The sequence below is a fragment of the Cupressus sempervirens genome, chromosome 9, assembly GCF_028749045.1.
Source record: "Cupressus sempervirens isolate cs-2001-9-10 chromosome 9, ASM2874904v1, whole genome shotgun sequence".
Taxonomy (NCBI): Eukaryota; Viridiplantae; Streptophyta; class Pinopsida; order Cupressales; family Cupressaceae; genus Cupressus; species Cupressus sempervirens.
In genome coordinates this window covers 1,754,574-1,772,620 of record NC_143126.1, presented here as the reverse complement: position 1 = coordinate 1,772,620, position 18,047 = coordinate 1,754,574, and the positions used below count along the sequence as shown (strand labels likewise).

Below are 18,047 nucleotides of genomic sequence, written 5' to 3'. Positions count from 1 at the left end.
TAAAAAAAAATATTACAAGGTAACTTTATATTTAATTAAGTGATATATCTTATAAAGTCATTAAATAAAATAATGTTCTAGAGGTTGCTGGAAGGAGCAGAGAAATAATTAAAAAAAGAGAGGCTGACCTATTGAGGAAAAAAGAATAACTAGGCATTGAGGGCTCATTGCCTATCATCCAGATTTATTATTGATTTTTGCTGATGTGCGTTGTGGAGCCTAGGGTTTCTGCAAGTAGTCACAATTGGCCATTGAGAACGAAAACTCTCAATTGGTACACAATTTTGAGGGTGTGACAGATCACCTGAATTATTGCAGCTGTGGGAAGGATATTTCAGTCCTTTCACTTGTGCTTAATTGCTGGTTTGGAGTTTCAAGTGGAGTTGCACTTTCACCATATCATCTTCAGCAGTCAGTCTCCAGTATCTGATCAATCCAGGTTCTTCATTTCAGTTTGTAGTTGTAACAAGTTCTCAATTGTATACAGCCAGTTAGGGTTTGTCTGTAATGTGCCATGTAATAATGTTTCGGTGCTGAAAATTGCCATATCGTTTGTAAAAACATTTGGTTTTCATTGAATGAATACATTGACACTATTATTTCCTTATTTCAGCAATATACTTTAGCAGTGTATTAAATTTAGGGTTTTGTTTAGTGGCCTATTGGAAAGGGTCATTACAATGGTATCAGAGCAGGTTTCTTGCTTGATAGGGTTTATCCAGCCAATTTACACAGGGAACCAGCATAACTAAGAATATGGCTAAGAGACATTCTCAAAGCTCATCCAGAAGTGTGCGAGATGATGAGACTTTACAGCATCAAGAGAGGCTTCTAAAGTCAATAGAGGCAAGTACACAGGCAATGATGGTTATGATGCAACATTTGATTGGGGAAAACAGGAGAAATAATCATGATACTGACTAGGATGACAGGAGCATAGCAGGATCACAACATAGGACACGGTCTGGAACAGCTGACAGACCCACACGTCCTACATTCAGGGAAGAAACTCCAGCACACACACCTGATGCTATGTTAACAGATATTGTAGATGAACTTCGAAAAGCAAGGAATGAGTGGGATTCATTACCAACATACGTACAGGATGGGTGGACATTTGACAGGTCCCTGAACTACAGAGCTGCCAGGCAGAAGCAGACAGCTAAACACAGTGAGTTGCAACAGGTCACCAACAAGTTGGTATTACCCACATTTGATGGCAGTGGAAAAATGATTGCTCGTGCTTGGATTCATAAGGTGGATACTTTCCTTTCTCTGAAGACTGTGACAAAATTTGAAGCGCTCACGTATGCCACTTTACACTTAGATGGGGCAGCACATGATTGGTGGACACATGACATGATCACATTGCAACACAATCAGATAACCACTTATCAGGAATTCGTGGATAGATTGATAGAAAGGTTTGATAAAAAAAATCCTGAAGTTTATTTCCGGGAGTTAGCCCAATTGAGACAGTTAAGAAGCTTAGAACAATTTATCAATGACTTCCAGAATCTTGCAGTGATGGTGCTTGACATTTCAGAATGGAGGCTAGTCATTTTATTCACAGAGGGATTAATTGAACCACTCAAGGGGTGGGTAAAGGCTTTTGATCCTCCTACATTACAGGAAGCCATGAAGAAAGCCCGCAGTATGGAACTTGCTGCTCCAGCAAACTGGTTTAGTTCGAAGGGTTCTTCATCATTTAGAGATAACAAAGGGGAATTCAACAAGGGTAAAGAGAAGGTTAGTGACTCAAAAAGCAAGTCAGTTGTACCCTTGGATAAGGAAATACTTAATGATCTACGTAGGAAGAAGCTATGCTTCTTTTGCAAAGGTCCCTATGAGTTTGGTCATGATTGTCCTATGAGGCCTAAGGAGAAGGCTAACCGGGCGATGTGGGCTTATTATGAGGGTTCATATTTAGACAGCTCAGAGCACCATGATGAGGATCCTAATGGGGTAGAGGGCGAACAGGAGATAGATAGTGCTGAGAAAAAAAAGGCTCCAAAGCTACATTTACAGGAGGCACGTCTGTCTAGTATTCAAAGAGAGGGATCTTTCAGACTCCGGGGAGTCTTGGCAGGGTAGAAGATTATTACTCTATTGGATACAGGTGCCACACATAATTTCATTGATGCACGATTTGTGGAGAGGCATGTATTCATTACTGAGGAGTTCGAAGGATTGAGAGTCAAGGTAACTGATGGATATACTCTTCGCTGTGACAGGATGGTGCGAGATCTACCTTTGCGCTTGAACAACTATGAGTTCAAGGCGGACTATCATGTGGTCAACATGGGTGACATGGACATAGTACTTGGTGTTACAAATGTAAATGGCGGAATACTTGAATGAATTAATCAAAGATCAAACTGATCTATATATACAAAGAGGGGAGTCGAATAGAATAGAAACATTCTATTCTAGACTACACCTAAATATTAGAAACATTCTAATATTTACAGAGATATAATAAGATATAATAGTGAGCATTAAAAAGAAACATGAAGGTTATTTTAATACCCCCCCTTAATGCTCAATCTATTTACTACACCAATAGATCCCCTGAATTTAACAAACTTGTCAGGACCAAGGGGTTTAGTGAAAATATCTGCTGATTGCTCTGAGGTAGGAACATAGCGTAACTGAATAGATCCATCTTCTACTAATTGTCGGATGTAATGGCAATGAAGCTCTATGTGCTTGGTTCGTTCATGAAACACTGGGTTCTTGGCAAGTTTGAGTATGCCCTGATTGTCTGAAAACAAAGAAGTCGAACCTGCTTGAGGAATATGCATATTTGCAAGCATCTGCCGGAGCCAAATTGCTTCACAAGCTGCCTTGACAGCTCCTCTATATTCTGCTTCTGTAGAGGAGAGTGCATGTGCTTGTTGCTTCTTACTGGTCCAAGTAACTGCTGCAGATCCGATACTAAACACATAGCCAGAAGTAGATTTCCTATCATCAACTGAGCCGGCCCAATTGGAATCAGTGAATCCACTGAGTTGAGGAGTAGTACTCCTTGTGTAAAGAAGACCATAATCTAAAGTACCATGTACATAGCGTAACACACGTTTCGTTGCAATCCAATGATCAGTCTTGGGGTTTGTCATGAACCGTGAGATGTAGCTGACTGCAAAACTGAGATCAGGTCTAGTAGTAGTAAGGTAGATGAGACTACCTACTAGCTGCCTGAAGAGTGTTTCATCTACAGGAGGAGAAACAGATTGTGCGGACAATTTCAGACCAGTCTCCATTGGAGTGGAGGCAGATTTGCAATCCTGCATTCGAAACCTATCAAGCAAACTTCTGGCATACTTGGACTGAGACAAAAAAAATACTATTGTCAGTCTGCCAAACCTCAATACCTAAACAATAATGAAGCAATCCGAGATCTGTCATATCAAAAGTTCTGCATAGATCCTGTTTGATTTCTGAAATCAAATGTTCTGAATTTCCAGTAATGATCAAATCATCCACATAGACAACAAGAAAAAGAATATCATTACCAGAGTGTTTAATATATAGATTACTGTCTGACGGACTACGCTGAAATCCTTGAGCAACCAAGTAATGATCAATCTTTATGTACCAAGCCCTAGGGGCCTGTTTAAGACCATAGAGGGCCTTCTGGAGTCTACATACTTTGTGTTCTGAACCGACAACCTTAAAACTTGGGGGCTGCGTCATGTAGACTTCTTCCTGTAATTCACCATTGAGAAAGGCGCTCTTCACATCCATCTGATGAACTTTCCAACCATACTGAGCTGCAATTGCAAGAAGAATGCGAATAGTGCTCATCTTGGCTGTCGGTGCAAATGTCTCCTCATAATCAATGCCTTCGCGCTGGGTGAATCCTCGAGCAACAAGTCTAGCTTTGTATTTGTCCAAGGTACCATCTGCATGGTACTTGACCTTATAGACCCATTTACAGCTAATGGGTTTCTTCCCAGGAGGGAGATCTGAAAGAACCCAAGTGTGGTTCTTTTGAAGACTATGAAGCTCAGAATCCATTGCTTGTTCCCATTCTGGAATTCCTTTGGCCTCTGCATATCTGGGGCTCAGGGATACTGTGGATGTTGGCCATAAGAGCTATATTAACTGTGTTGTGCTGAAGGCTCTTATTTCTGGAGGTTCTACCCTCAATGAGTTCATCAGGACAAAGATCACTAATCGTTTGAGCCCACCATTTTGGCCGAAGAGTCGAGGAGCCAATATCAGATGCTGACGGAATAGCTGGATGAGAAGCAGGAGCAAGAGTTGTATTATCTGGAAGTGACTGAGGTGGTGTATCAGTAGCATCAGATGACTCATATAAAATAGAAGAACCCAAGTCAGAGATTGCTGAAGACTGAATCTCGGAATGTGGTGGGGAGTCAGAGAGCGAAAATGGTCCAAATTCCTCATCAAACACAACATCACGACTGAAGATTAAACGATCAGTATTTACATCAATCAGTCTGTAGGCCTTATGTGTGTGACTGTATCCTGTAAACATAAGTTTCTGGCTTTTGGAATCCAACGTAGTGCGTTTGGCATCAGGAATCCATACATATGCCAGAGAGCCAAAAACTTTCAAATGGTTGATCCTAGGTTTGCGACCAGACCAGGCTTCCTCAGGAGTCTTATGATTAACTGCAGGGGTGGGTGACCGGTTAAGAAGGTAGACAGCTGTGGATACTGCTTCTGCCCAATATTTTCTGGGAACATTTCTATGTTCTAGCATAGTCCTAGCCATTTCTGTGATGGTACGGTTTCGACGCTCTACAACACCATTTTGCTGAGGGGTGTGAGGTGTGGTGAACTGACGTCTAATGCCATGAGTAGTACAGAAGGCAGAGAAAGCAGAAGAACAGAATTCCCCCCCATTATCGGTCCTAAGAGTACGGATGGAGGAACCAGACTCTTTTTCTACTAGAGCTTTAAACTGCTGAAATACAAGAAAGGCATCTGATTTTTGCTTAAGAAAATATACCCACATTTTGCGACTGAAATCATCCACAAAGAGTAAAAAATACTTGTTCCTAGTAATAGGAGGAGTATTCATAGGACCACATACATCAGCATGGACTAGTTGGAGTACTCTGTATGCCCGCCATGATTCACCATTCTTAAATGGTGTCCTATGTTGCTTCCCTGCTTGGCAAGCTCCGCAAACGCGATGGTTCTGGGTCTGAATATTAGGTAGGCCATGGACTAAATTATCTCGAGCAAGTTGTGCTAGATATTGAATGTTCAGATGACCGTATCGCTGATGCCAGAGACTGCTGAGAGCGGATGATTCGGCGATGAAGGCATGCTCAAGGGAATCGCCTGAATCTACAAGCCTATAAATACCATGATCCTCAAGACCGAAAGCAAGGGTAGTGCGGGAATCTGATCAATAATTGAACACTTATTTCCACTGAAAACGACATCCAACTGAGGAGAGTGCTTCATAATCTGACTAACAGACAGAAGATTATGTTTCATGCCAGGAACATAACATACATTGAGAAACATGAGTTTTCTTCCTCCAGACTGAATCTGAACATTGCCCTTGCCGAAAATATTGTATTCTTCACCGCCTCCAAAGATTACCGAGTCAGAATAGGGAGTGAATTCAACAAACCAATCACGCCTATGAGTGAAATGTCGGGAAGCACCAGAATCGATGTACCAAACAGAAGATTTCACATGATTTGCAGGTATGCTAGCCATAAAGGCATGGTAGATAGATTATTTCTGCTCTGAGTGTTGGACAGCATTGGCGTGCTGTTTAATTGAGTCCAACTTTTGATGCTGCTGATACAAATGCTTATAATATGTGAATATTTCAAATGGCACAAACTTCGAGGCGAGAAAATGAAAGACCCGAAAAAATTGGAGAAGTAACTAGAAAAGAGCTCGAAAAACCCAAAAATAAAATGTTGTCAAAATTCGGATCCGCTGGCTCAAAAAACGAGGCACCCACAAAAATTTGATGAAGACCCATTTGAGATTTCAAAAAACCCACCAAGAATATGTGCTTAGAAAATTTTTCCGAAGTCAAAAACTAGGGTTTCGAGCAGAATAACAGTCGGCGGCCAAAAAGGTCAAAAAGGCAGAAAAAAGATGTTTGCAGGTGAAAAAAACAACAAAACCCAGCAGCTGAAACGCGAGCAGAATATCCAACAGGGATAGACAAACCCGTTTTTGGAAAAAACAACCAAAAAATCCCACTTTTTGAGATCTGGATGTGAACAGATTTGAAAAAACGACCTCCAGATTTGTGACTTACAGACTAAGCTACGGGTTTCCAAGAACGCCAGTAGCTGAAGACACAATTTTTCAATCGATTTGTACAGAGGGTTTAAACCCTAGCTCTGATACCATGTTACAAATGTAAATGGCGGAATACTTGAATGAATTAATCAGAGATCAAACTGATCTATATATACAAAGAGGGGAGTCAATAGAAACATTCTATTTTAGACTACACCTAAATATTAGAAACATTCTAATATTTACAGAGATATAATAAGATATAATAGTGAGCATTAAAAAGAAACATGAAGGTTATTTTAATACTTGGGATGTAGTGGCTACATTCTTTGAAGGAGGTTACTCTAAGACTAGAGGATATGGAGATACGGTTCGAGGTGGATGGCAGGACTCATGTGCTGAAGGCTATTCGTAATGGTGATGTCAGGACTATCTCACTTAGACGGATGGAGAGATTAGCCAGGCATAATAATATAGAGTGGGCGACAATATGTGCCTTGATGCCTACCCAGGAAGAGCAGCATAACACTGAATATAAGACATAACTATCATCCAGATATTCAGAAATTGAGAATAAGTATGAGAAGGTTTTTAGCGAGATTCCACCAGGCAGGGCACTAGATAGAGGCATTGAGCACATTATCGGGCTAGAGGAAGGCGCTAAGCCTATCATGATCACACCATATCGGCACCCAAAACGACTCAAAGATGAGATCCAGAGGACCATCAAGGAGTTGCTAGCAATGGGACACATCAAACCAGGTAAGTCACCTTTCGCATCTTCTGTTGTTTTGGTAAAAAAGGACGGTACTCTACGAATGTGTATTGATTACAGGGTGTTGAATAAGAGAACTATAAAGAATAGGTATCCCATCCCACGCATCGATGAGTTGATAGACGAATTGCATGGGGTTTGTTATTTCACAAAAAATGATTTGAGATCAGGCTATCACTAGATTAGAGTTCGAGAGCAGGATATTGAGAAAACTACTTTCAGGTGTCATTGTGGGCACTTTGAGTTTGCAGTCATGCCTTTTGGTTTGACTAATGCACTTGCCACTTTTCAGTCCACTATGAACAAGGTCTTCCACCATCAGTTGAGGAAATTTGTGCTGGTGTTCTTTGATGATATTTTGATCTATAGTAGGACATGGCAGGAACATTTAGAGCAGTTGGAGACAATATTGAGCATTTTACAGAGGGAGTCCTTGTATGCCAAGGAGTCCAAATGTGATTTGGGGATGACAGAATTGTTGTATCTTGGACACATCATTAGTGCGGAAGGAGTGCGAATGGATCCTTAAAAGATCCGTGCTATTGTTGATTGGCCACCACCAGAGAACCTTACATAGTTAAGAGGGTTCCTTGGTCTATGTGGATTGTATCGTAGGTTTGTCAGTGGCTACTTACGACATGTAGTGCCCATGATAGATTTGCTGAAGAAAGGGGCATTTGTGTGGACTTGGGAGGCACAGGAGTGTTTTATGCGGTTCAAGGAAATAATGACTACATGCCCAGTATTAGCATTGCTTGATTTCACGAAGCCATTTGAGCTTCAATGTGATGCTTCTGGAGAGGGAGTTGGTGTTGTACTCATGCAGGACAAGCATCCTATAGCTTATGAGAGTAAGAAACTCAGAGGGCCTGAGAGATCATTCAGCATATATGATAAGGAGATGTTGGCCATCATACATGCCTTGGCCAAATTCAGAGAGTATCTTGTGGGCAACAAATTTTGTATTAAAATTGATCATAATAGTTTGAGGCACTTTTTGGGACAGCGGGCCTTGAATGATCGTCAGTAGAAGTGGGTGAGTAAGTTACAGGCATATGATTTTGATATCACATATGTTAAGGGGACACAAAATATTGTTGTAGATGCTTTATCCCGTAGGCCACACCTCACTTCTATGATTCAAATATCAGAGGATTGGCGACACTTGATTGTAGCAGAATATGCCAAAGACACGTGGGCCTCTGCTATAGTGGAGGGAACAACAATCGACACTAGATACACTCTCATAGATGATTTGATCATTTACAAGAACAGGATTTACTTAGTCCCAGGATCGAAAGTGAAGCAGTTGATTTTGAGAGCATTCCATAATTCACCTACAGCAAGCCATCTTGGGTATTTCAAGACTTACAGGTTAGTACGGGAACGGTTCACTTGGAAGGGACTTAAGGCTAATGTTTTGCAGTATGTGCGTGAGTGTTATGTTTGCCAGCAGAACAAACAAGAGCACACTCCTCTAGTAGGGCTCCTACAACCACTTCCTATTCCTGACAGGAAGTGGGAGTGCATCTCTATGGATTTTATTACGGGCTTGCCTAGGGCCCAGGGGCGTGATTGTATCTATGTGGTGGTGGATAGGCTGACAAAATATGCTCACTTCTTCCCTATCGCTACTACATACTCAGCAGCTCAGGTGGCAGAGGTCTTCTTCAGGGAGGTTTTCAGATTACATGGTTTGCCTCAAAGCATTGTGAGTGACAGGGACAACCGCTTCATGAATCACTTTTGGCAGGAGGTATTTCGGTTGTGTGGTACTGAGCTTACACCTAGCACTAGTTATCACCCACAGACTGATGGTCAAACAGAGATTGTAAACAAATGGGTAGAAGGGTATTTGAGGAATTATGTGGCAGATCAACAGCGAGCTTGGGTCCGATGGATATATCTCTGTGAGTATTGTTATAATACTACATACCATATGACTATACAAATGACACCCTTCATGGCACTTTACAGCTATGAGGCACCTAGTTTCTAAGATTTGTTGTTGGGAGACAGTCGGGTACCCCATGTAGGTGAACTATTACAGGAAAGTAAGGATATAGTTGCTACTCTCAAAGATAACATTGCTAGAGCTCAGAACCAGCAAAAGCAGTATGCAGACAAGAAGAGGACTGAGCGTAGCTTTGAGGTAAATGATATGGTTTACCTCATGTTGCAACCATATAAGCAGTCCACTCTCAAGAAGAGTGGTGTAGAGAAACTCAAGCCACGCTATTATGGACCATTCAGGATCGTCAGGCGAGTTGGTGAGGTGGCTTATGAGTTGGAGCTTCCTGCAGATAGTAGAGTGCACAATGTGTTTCATGTATCATGCCTCAAAAAAGCGTTGGGTCAAAATGTGATGCCTTCTGTAGTATTACCTCCCTTGGATGATGAGGAAAAATTGATCTTAGTGCCAGAATCCATTATGGATAGTAGAGAGAAGCAGCTTCGCAGGAGAGTAATCAGAGAGTATCTGATTAAGTGGAAAGATTTACCTATTGAAGATGCTACTTGGGAGGGAGAAGTGATTTTGCAACATCCAGCATTAAGATTGTTTGAGGCCAAGCAATTTTAGGGGGGGCGGACTTGTAATGTCCTTGTTTTGGAGGAGTTAATTATTTATAAAGTTATCGATAAAAAAATATATTACAAGGTAACTTTATATTTAATTAAGTGATATATCTTATAAAGTCATTAAATAAAATAATGTTCTAGAGGTTGCTGGAAGGAGCAGAGAAATAATTAAAAAAACAGAGGCCGACCTATCAAGGAAAAAAGAATAAATAGGCATTGAGGGCTCATTGCCTATCATCGAGATTTATTATTAATTTTTGCTGATGTGCGTTGTGGAGCCTAGGGTTTCTACAAGTAGTCACAATTGGCCATTGAGAATGAAAACTCTCAATTGGTACACAATTTTGAGGGTGTGAAAGATCACCTGAATTATTGCAGCTGTGGGAAGGATATTTCAGCCCTTTCACTTGTGCTTAATTGCTGGTTTGGAGTTTCAAGTGGAGTTGCACTTTCACCATATCATTTTCAGTAGTCAGTCTCCAGTATCTGATCAATCAAGGTTCTTCATTTCAGTTTGTAGTTGTAACAAGTTCTCAATTGTATACAGCCAGTTAGGGTTTGTCTGTAATGTGTCATGTAATAATGTTTCGGTGCTGAAAATTCCCATATCATTTGTAAAAACATTTGGTTTTCATTGAATGAATACATTGACACTATTATTTCCTTATTTCAGCAATATACTTTAGCAGTGTATTAAATTTAGGGTTTTGTTTAGTGCCCTATTGGAAAGGGTCATTACATGTTCATACCTTTTTACTTCTTCAAAATTGGTGCTTGAAATCCCCAAGATGGTTGCAACTTGCAACGATTGCAAACTTTTCCATTCTACTCATCACTATCCACAGCAAGGCACGTTTTCCATTGAGGTTTCTTGCCCTTCAACTTAAAGGCAAAATCATTTGTTGATTCAGCCTTATCATTTGTATAAGCATTCCTTCAAGTCACATTATTAGAGCCTACATACTTTTGAATTTTAATCTTATTAATTTTCTAATGTTGCTTGGGTACTCATACCCACATACCCAAGTACCAAATACACGTATCTTAAGTACCAAGCACTCGATGGAGAGCTTCATTGCTAAGGACCTTGATTAAGATTTCTGAATTTTTGTCGATTTTTTTTTGTGAATCAGTTCGTTGTTTATCAAGCTTAATTTAATACCTAATCAGTTCGAAAATTTGATATAATATTGATTAACAATAAACTTTATCAGTGTTCAAATCAGAAGTTTATCATTTGCAATATGTCATTGTCATATGATTTATGATCTTCTTGTTCACGTTTAAAGTCTCATATATTATTATTACAAACATATAGCAAATCTAGAACTGAAAACAATACATTACATTTGCAAACTTTATCACAGTTCTTATTTTGAAAAACCATTGCCATGACTCATAATTTCAGATTTTTTATAAATGTAAAAGTATAATTAAAAATAAAGTTTGACATACCCAAGTACCCCCGTCCCCTATTATGAAAAATAGTTGTACTCGTACCCATACTTGTATCGGTACGCTAAGTACCCCAAGTACCCCCATCCCCGTGCAACGTTGCTGAATTTTCCACTCAATGTGGGTGCAGTCTTGAAATTCTTAAATGAATTTGGCAATCTATTAAGGGTTATGATGATGCATTTTTTATCAGCTATAGACTCAACAACATTATTGAGATGTGTTAAAATAGCCTCGAGCTTTGAGAGATGTGTTAATTTTTTGTCCATAAATAAAAACAAACAACAATAACTATAATGAATAACAAAAAGGCACATCAAATTTATCCTTGGAAAACCCTCCAACTTGAGGGAAAAATCTAGCCACATCATAAAAAAATCTCCTTAATTGATAATAAAATGTCCAAGTACAATGCTTTTAACTTGACATAGTCACTAATCACACAAAGCAATCATATATTTATATTGAATCGAGAGACACTTCATATCACAATTGAAGGTATCTTTGATTTCCAAATACAAATCCCTTCATATTTCTAAATGCATGACACATGTCTCTTCATATATTATTATCCAGGGTTTCACCGGTGTAGGGGTGCAACAGTGCGAGGGGACGAGTTTCAGGTGTGGAGGTGGAGGGGGGGTTGCATAGTATACATATACGACTGAAAATGCTAATTATGAAATGATACTTCAATATAACATACCAAATATAGTTGAATATAGAAAATTGAAATGTGATTTACGAACCATAAGTTCAAACTTGCAACTTCATAACTATTACCAGTGACCATTGAACTTAGTAAAATACTAAAACTTTTAAACATAATGATGATAATGGTAAATGAAAAATATAAACCATACATAGTGCCATGTAAGTCAACCATTGACTATCAATTTATCAAATGACAAAGATGAAAGATTCAAAATTCATTGTTCAAATATGAAACAATAAAAAAACAAAATCAAAAACTTTATTTTTTCACTTTTCCAGCTAGTTGTTGGCCGCACTCCACGCACCCGGGTCACACTCGCATCGTGCCTGGGTGCGCTGACTGGTGCGACTTCGTTTTGGCCGCGGTTGCGGTACTCGGGTGTGCAATGTACCCGCATCCGAGACGTACGTGCACCCGTTGCGGCGCAGGGGGGTTTAGGGCCCGGGTTACACTGATATTATCATAAATATCTTTTCCAGTTGTTGATACAATGCAAAGGTATTATCTCAATAGAAAAATCAGAGATAAAGATCTCTATCTTAGCTGCAATCATCAACAAGATGGTCACTTACCAATTTGTTTCATTTTTCGATTGTATTACTCGGTTGAAGCATTTGTGCTGTCACATCATTCTTCTGCTCAAGATTGTCATGAATGTGTCTGAAACTTCATTTGGTGTGGTTTCCTTCTACACATTTTATATTGAAATGTCATTGATAGGTAAGTTCATCAAAGCTAGAGCTTGGTGTGATATCTGATCAAATTCTTATAAGCATTCATCTATGGGATGTCTTGTTCTTATCTTATCAACAATGGAGGTAAAGTTTAGCAACAGAAAAAAATATTTTCATATAGTGATGGCATTCTCCAAAGTTGTGAACACCGATCAATTTTATGGAGTATACTTCTAAAACAATCACTAGCCCGTCAAAAATTATCCCCAGTTATATATTTAGATGAGCTTCCATTTGTCTTAATATGGCGATGCCTTTAGTTTTAGCAAGCAGGTACTATTTTAACATGTATCCATCAATGTGTTTAATGTGCAAGTCTTCTTTCCTTTTTTGTGGCTCCTTGCTTTAATATTTATTGATATCAGAGAATTATGCTATAACTGTAGGCCTCTCTTTATTCAGAATTACAAATTTCACTATGCTAATAAAATATAAAATTTACTGTAGAAAATAAATTCTCCCGTCCTTTTAGATTTTAACAATGATCACTGCAATCAATACTACAATCTTGCTCTAAAATCAATTGTTAAACTTGAAGATTGCTCTCTATATTCTCTATTTTATTTGAAGATCAAATGATCATTAAAACAAGAAAAATAAATACATAGACATTCTCTATCAGTAAACACATAGGGGTTGTGATAACTTAATGTTCCCACAGTAAATTCCAAAAACAATATATTTGCATTACTGATCTAGGAACGTTTGGAAGGAATTAGTATGGAAAGGAGTTAGCTCATTCAAATTCCAAGCAGAGTATCAATGAAGTGGAAAGCCTAATCCATCAGTGCTGATTTTATGTAATTGAGGAAAACAGATGCCAAGTGAACAAGTTGTTTAAAATACCATGTTCCGTGGCATTAGATTCTCCTGAAATCAGAAGTTTGATCAAATAGTTCTAAGCACATCAGAAATGCTTGGCAACATTAGGCATATCTGAAAATGTCAAGAAAGTTTCTAGATGCTTTTACATTGATTTACAAACCTAAAGACCCTTTAAAAACAAATACAGACCCATCTCTTAAAGGATTATGATAAATAAAGTTTATCATTCCTAAAGAGACCCAGGTTCCCATTTCAATTGATGGTTTGTTGATTATAACAAACTGACACTTTAAGCTCTTCCCTTAAATACACCCAAAACATTATGTTAGCAACTTAGCAGTATGAATCAGTATGGAAAGGAACCATTTCATTCAACTTCCCAAAAGAATATAAATAAATAGGAAAGCCATATCAATTAGTGTTTATCAGATGTCAATGTAAAGGATTAAGTTAAAAATCCATATAATTGTAAACAAGTAAAATGAAATACCAAGTAATTTAAAATATAATGTTATCTGGCATTAGCATTCACTAAAAAACATGAGTTTGAACAAAGAGTTTAAGCAAAATTGAATGGAATACCATAGGTCACCCCACTTTGTCACTTGATCACTTTTGAAATGGAAATACCCCCACAGCATATCAGAAATTCTGGAAACATGTTAAGGAAGTTTCTAGATATTTTCACATTTCTGGACCATTTCTAACTATATACAGTATCTCCAGTAATTTCTAGGTTTTCTTTATCTTACATAAAGAATGAAAATTATGTGTATTTATGTCTATATGTGTATAATTTAATTTTATACCGGCATTTCTGGTCTTGTTTGATTTGTATGGGTTACTAGAAGAATAGGGTTGCCTTGTCTGATTATGTTTTGAACAGAGTATCTGGAGACTCCTCTGTCCGTCCTTGGGTATGCATATCCCTGTATTGGATATGGTCGTGATACATGTCAAATATTGTACTCGTGTGTGCCCAACAAATCTTCATTTTCAACCGTGCTGAATATTATATGATTTTTTTTGAAAATTTGATCTAAATCCTAAATTCAATTTAAAAAAGCTTCATTCGTGCAATGTTTAAAAAAAAAAAAAACCTACACCAAATGAGAAAGACAAATAAAATGTTTTTTATTTCAGCAATCCATTGTATTGGGTTATCTTCCAATGCAACTGTGCTATTTTTGCATATTGCAGTGTTAAATCAACTAATATTTATGTAGCATTTACGTGTCTATATTGTTTTTGAAGTAACATAAATCTCCTCTAATAACTTAGAGAATTGCATTAAATTTACATTTATGAGTTTTTTTCAATGTCCTTTCCTGCCGTATCCATATTGGGGGTCTAAAAAAATGGCCGTATCCATGTTCATGCAACTTTGGTTTCCAAGAAAACTTAGATGCAATTAGATCCTGATTGTTACATGTAAGCTAGTTGTATACTGGAATGTATCCCTTATTCAGGAATGACAAATAATATATGTTGACTAGGCATTTGGGCAACATAACATGAGTTGACTAAAGGCTGAGTTGAATTATCCAGTTCAAACTACTTATGAAATATTTAAAACTCATTATCACCTTTAATTTTCAACTTATAGTTAGTCCCAAACCTCCACAATAACTTAAGTTGTGTAGATGCTGATTCAACCCACATAACTGATGCACATTTTGAAACTTGCATACAGATAAGAAAGTACTACATTGTTCTGCAAGAGCTAATTTTGTTGATTATTTGAGATTTGTCTATAACCTTTCTAAGAGTTGAGCCTGTCGCTTTCCACCAAAAATACAAGTGATAAAATAACTTGTAGGCATTCTGTTAAATAAGACGAGCTCAAGCAATAAATCATTGTTGCTTCCATTGTGAAGTGTTATGTTAAAAACACCAGTCATATTCCATGGTCATGCACACCAATGTTGAATTTTGAACCAGATTATCTACCGCATGTAATTATGGGTGTGGAAATCCCAAACATATGAAGCCAAGTGCAAGCCTAGGTGAATTTGATAAAAAAGATACAACATGAAAATATTGTTGAATGTGTTTCTACATGTTATTGTTTTCATTGCATATGATAAGCATCTCTCTCTCTCTCTCTCTCTCTCTCTATATATATATATATATATATATATATAAAGTCTTAACAATGTATTTAGTGTTCCTAGCAGCATTTTTCCCCCTTTTATTTGGCTAGAAATTTTTAAAAATAGCACTTTCCCACTTTTATGAGTGCTTCAGCATTTCCTAGGGTACCAATTTTTCTCAATTAAATCTCAAAAAATTGCATTTCATTTGTACTTTTGGCTTTCTGAGTCAATCTCGATCTCGTGAAATGCTACTATAGAGTAGATAGCAATCAACTAAAAGGTATATGGAAAGCTAAAAGCATATATTAATTGTGTGAATCATAGATAAAAATAAATAAAAGAAAACAGCTAGGAGACTGAATGACATTCTAACAGTTTTTGCACATGCATTCATACGCTTCTCTTATACAATGAAAAAAATGAAAAACACATTTGATTATATAATCATGTCAACATACCTCTTAGTCATAGGATCTATCAACAAGGGGAACTTACGAATAAAAAATAAATGAAGTATTCAGCCACTTCAGCCACTTCAGAACAGTATTTGAATCATGATTAAAATTGATTTTTGAAGAAAAGAAATTAATTTAACAGTCTAATGCCTGATAGGTGATAGAAATACCTTTCATAATTGTAGGCCCTCTCAACCAGAGTTCACCTCGCTGATTTGGAGGCAGAGCTTTTCCACTAACAGTGTCCACTATCTTGGCTTCCACATTTGCTGCCAGCAACCCTGCTGTCCCATACTTTTTCTTTTCTTCACCCGTTGATGTGAATGTCACTGCTCCACTAGACTCTGTCAATCCATAACCCTATACAGTATCCAGAATACTCAATCAGCCTTTTTTTTCGAGTAATAAGTCCAAAAATAGGCTAATTGTTTTATTATTAAATCTTCCGGTAAGTCAAGAGAGAAAGGGCAATAATGGAAACGAGACAATAAAACCGTGTCATTCTGTTGGCATGTTCAGTGGAGAATCTTGTAGTTTAGAAGTTGTTACATATACAAGAGCGATGAGACGGTATGCAAATTCAGAAAGGCTTTGGCATTATAGATGGCCTTAAGAGTTTAGTGGAAACTGTAGAGAGAATCTGTAGTATATCATAATATCATTCATAGAGTATTCTTATCAGTACCTAAGTTACTGATGCTGATGCGGGTGCCGGGTGCTGATGCATGAATTTTTTTTTGGATTTTGAATGCATCCATATATATAAATATGTGTGTGAGAGTGTGTAAAGAAATGTAAGAAATATACAAAAATAAACCATTCCATAGCATGATACTTCACCACTGATAGTTCAAATTGAAATAAGAAGAGATACTTCACAATTGAAAGTTCAAATTGAAATAAGAAGAGAGCCCAGCTGCAAACAAAATGAGAAGAACGAGCAATGAATGGCCTCTTTTAGGGCCGTTTTAGGGTTTAGGAGCAAAAAGGAGCAAAAATAGAATTAAAAAAATCAATTAACACGTGCTTTTTAAAGTCACTTAAGTGATTAGGTGTTGAAAAAGTCACAGGTGCTCTCCAGATGCACCTGGATGTTGTCTGGGTGCTCTTGGAAGCATCCTGAGCGCATCCACAGATGCTTGGCATGCTTCCTGAGAGCACCGGTGGAGCATCCAAAAGCACTGGCGCAGCTTAATGCACCAGCATCAGTACCCTGGGTTTTTGGGAGAGAACCGGTATCTTAGCTTATCACAATGTAATATCTGGATACCTAATTTCGGATATGAACTCTGAAAGATATATACTAGAGTTAAACATAAGTATTCCTATATAATCCTGGTGGGCAAATCAGCTATGCATAACTAATTTACTAATTTAGTTATATAGAAAATTGGAAAAGATGCAGCAGAATCAATAACTTGGGCAGATCCCTGGATGTTTTGGTCTCATCTTGATGCAATCATTTGTTTAAACGTCAGTAATTAGGCCAGTCATAAGTTATGCAGTCAGCTTCCATCAATAATATGGTGATAATTAAGAATACATTAGTTATGACAAACTAACCCTTAATGTTACAAAAGGGTATTTCAGTCAGTTATAATAAGGCTTTAATTTTATAGAAGCTATAATAATCCTTTAAGGCTCAAATTAAAAGGTATTTCTTTGCTGGATTATGGCAGAGCAGGCACCTAAAGCTCCATGGCCAAGTGCAGCACCCATATTGCTCATAGATTTGGCCCGAATGAGGCACTATACATTCTTAAGAAAGTAACTTGTCATTTTTTGTACTCCCTAGAAATATAATCTTAAATTGTTACACAGATCTACGAGTCTCTTCAGATCCACTGTGAATTGCCTCACGCCATAGATTCTTTTTTTGTAAATGACAGATTGAAGATTGCAAACTTATGTTTTAAATATTGATGCAGGAGCACTTCAACAAAGCATAAGATGAATATTTTAAAACCTTAGTGCTTAACAATTAAAGGATTAAATTTAGGAAGTACAATGATGGTGAAGTTTTTTTTTGGGATAACGAATAGAGTGAGTGTGATACATACAGTTACGTTTTTTGTTTTGAATCTAGCTTTATTGGATTTAAGGAAAGATAATTCTATTTTATTAATACGGCTAGAAGCCAATTTTTGGCATAAGGGTGGTTGT

General features: G+C 37.7%; 1 protein-coding gene across 2 annotated transcripts in view; it reads right to left on the bottom strand.

Annotated features, from left to right (window-relative positions):
• Nucleotides 1-18,047, bottom strand: part of LOC149537320 (putative CoA ligase CCL5) — a 48,929-nt gene that overhangs the window by 8,060 nt on the left and 22,822 nt on the right. For both annotated transcript variants that reach the window (XM_089802831.1, XM_089802830.1), the window contains exon 2: nt 16,055-16,244. In XM_089802831.1, the coding sequence (XP_089658957.1) occupies nt 16,055-16,244 (190 nt within the window). The remainder of the gene's footprint in view (nt 1-16,054; nt 16,245-18,047) is intronic.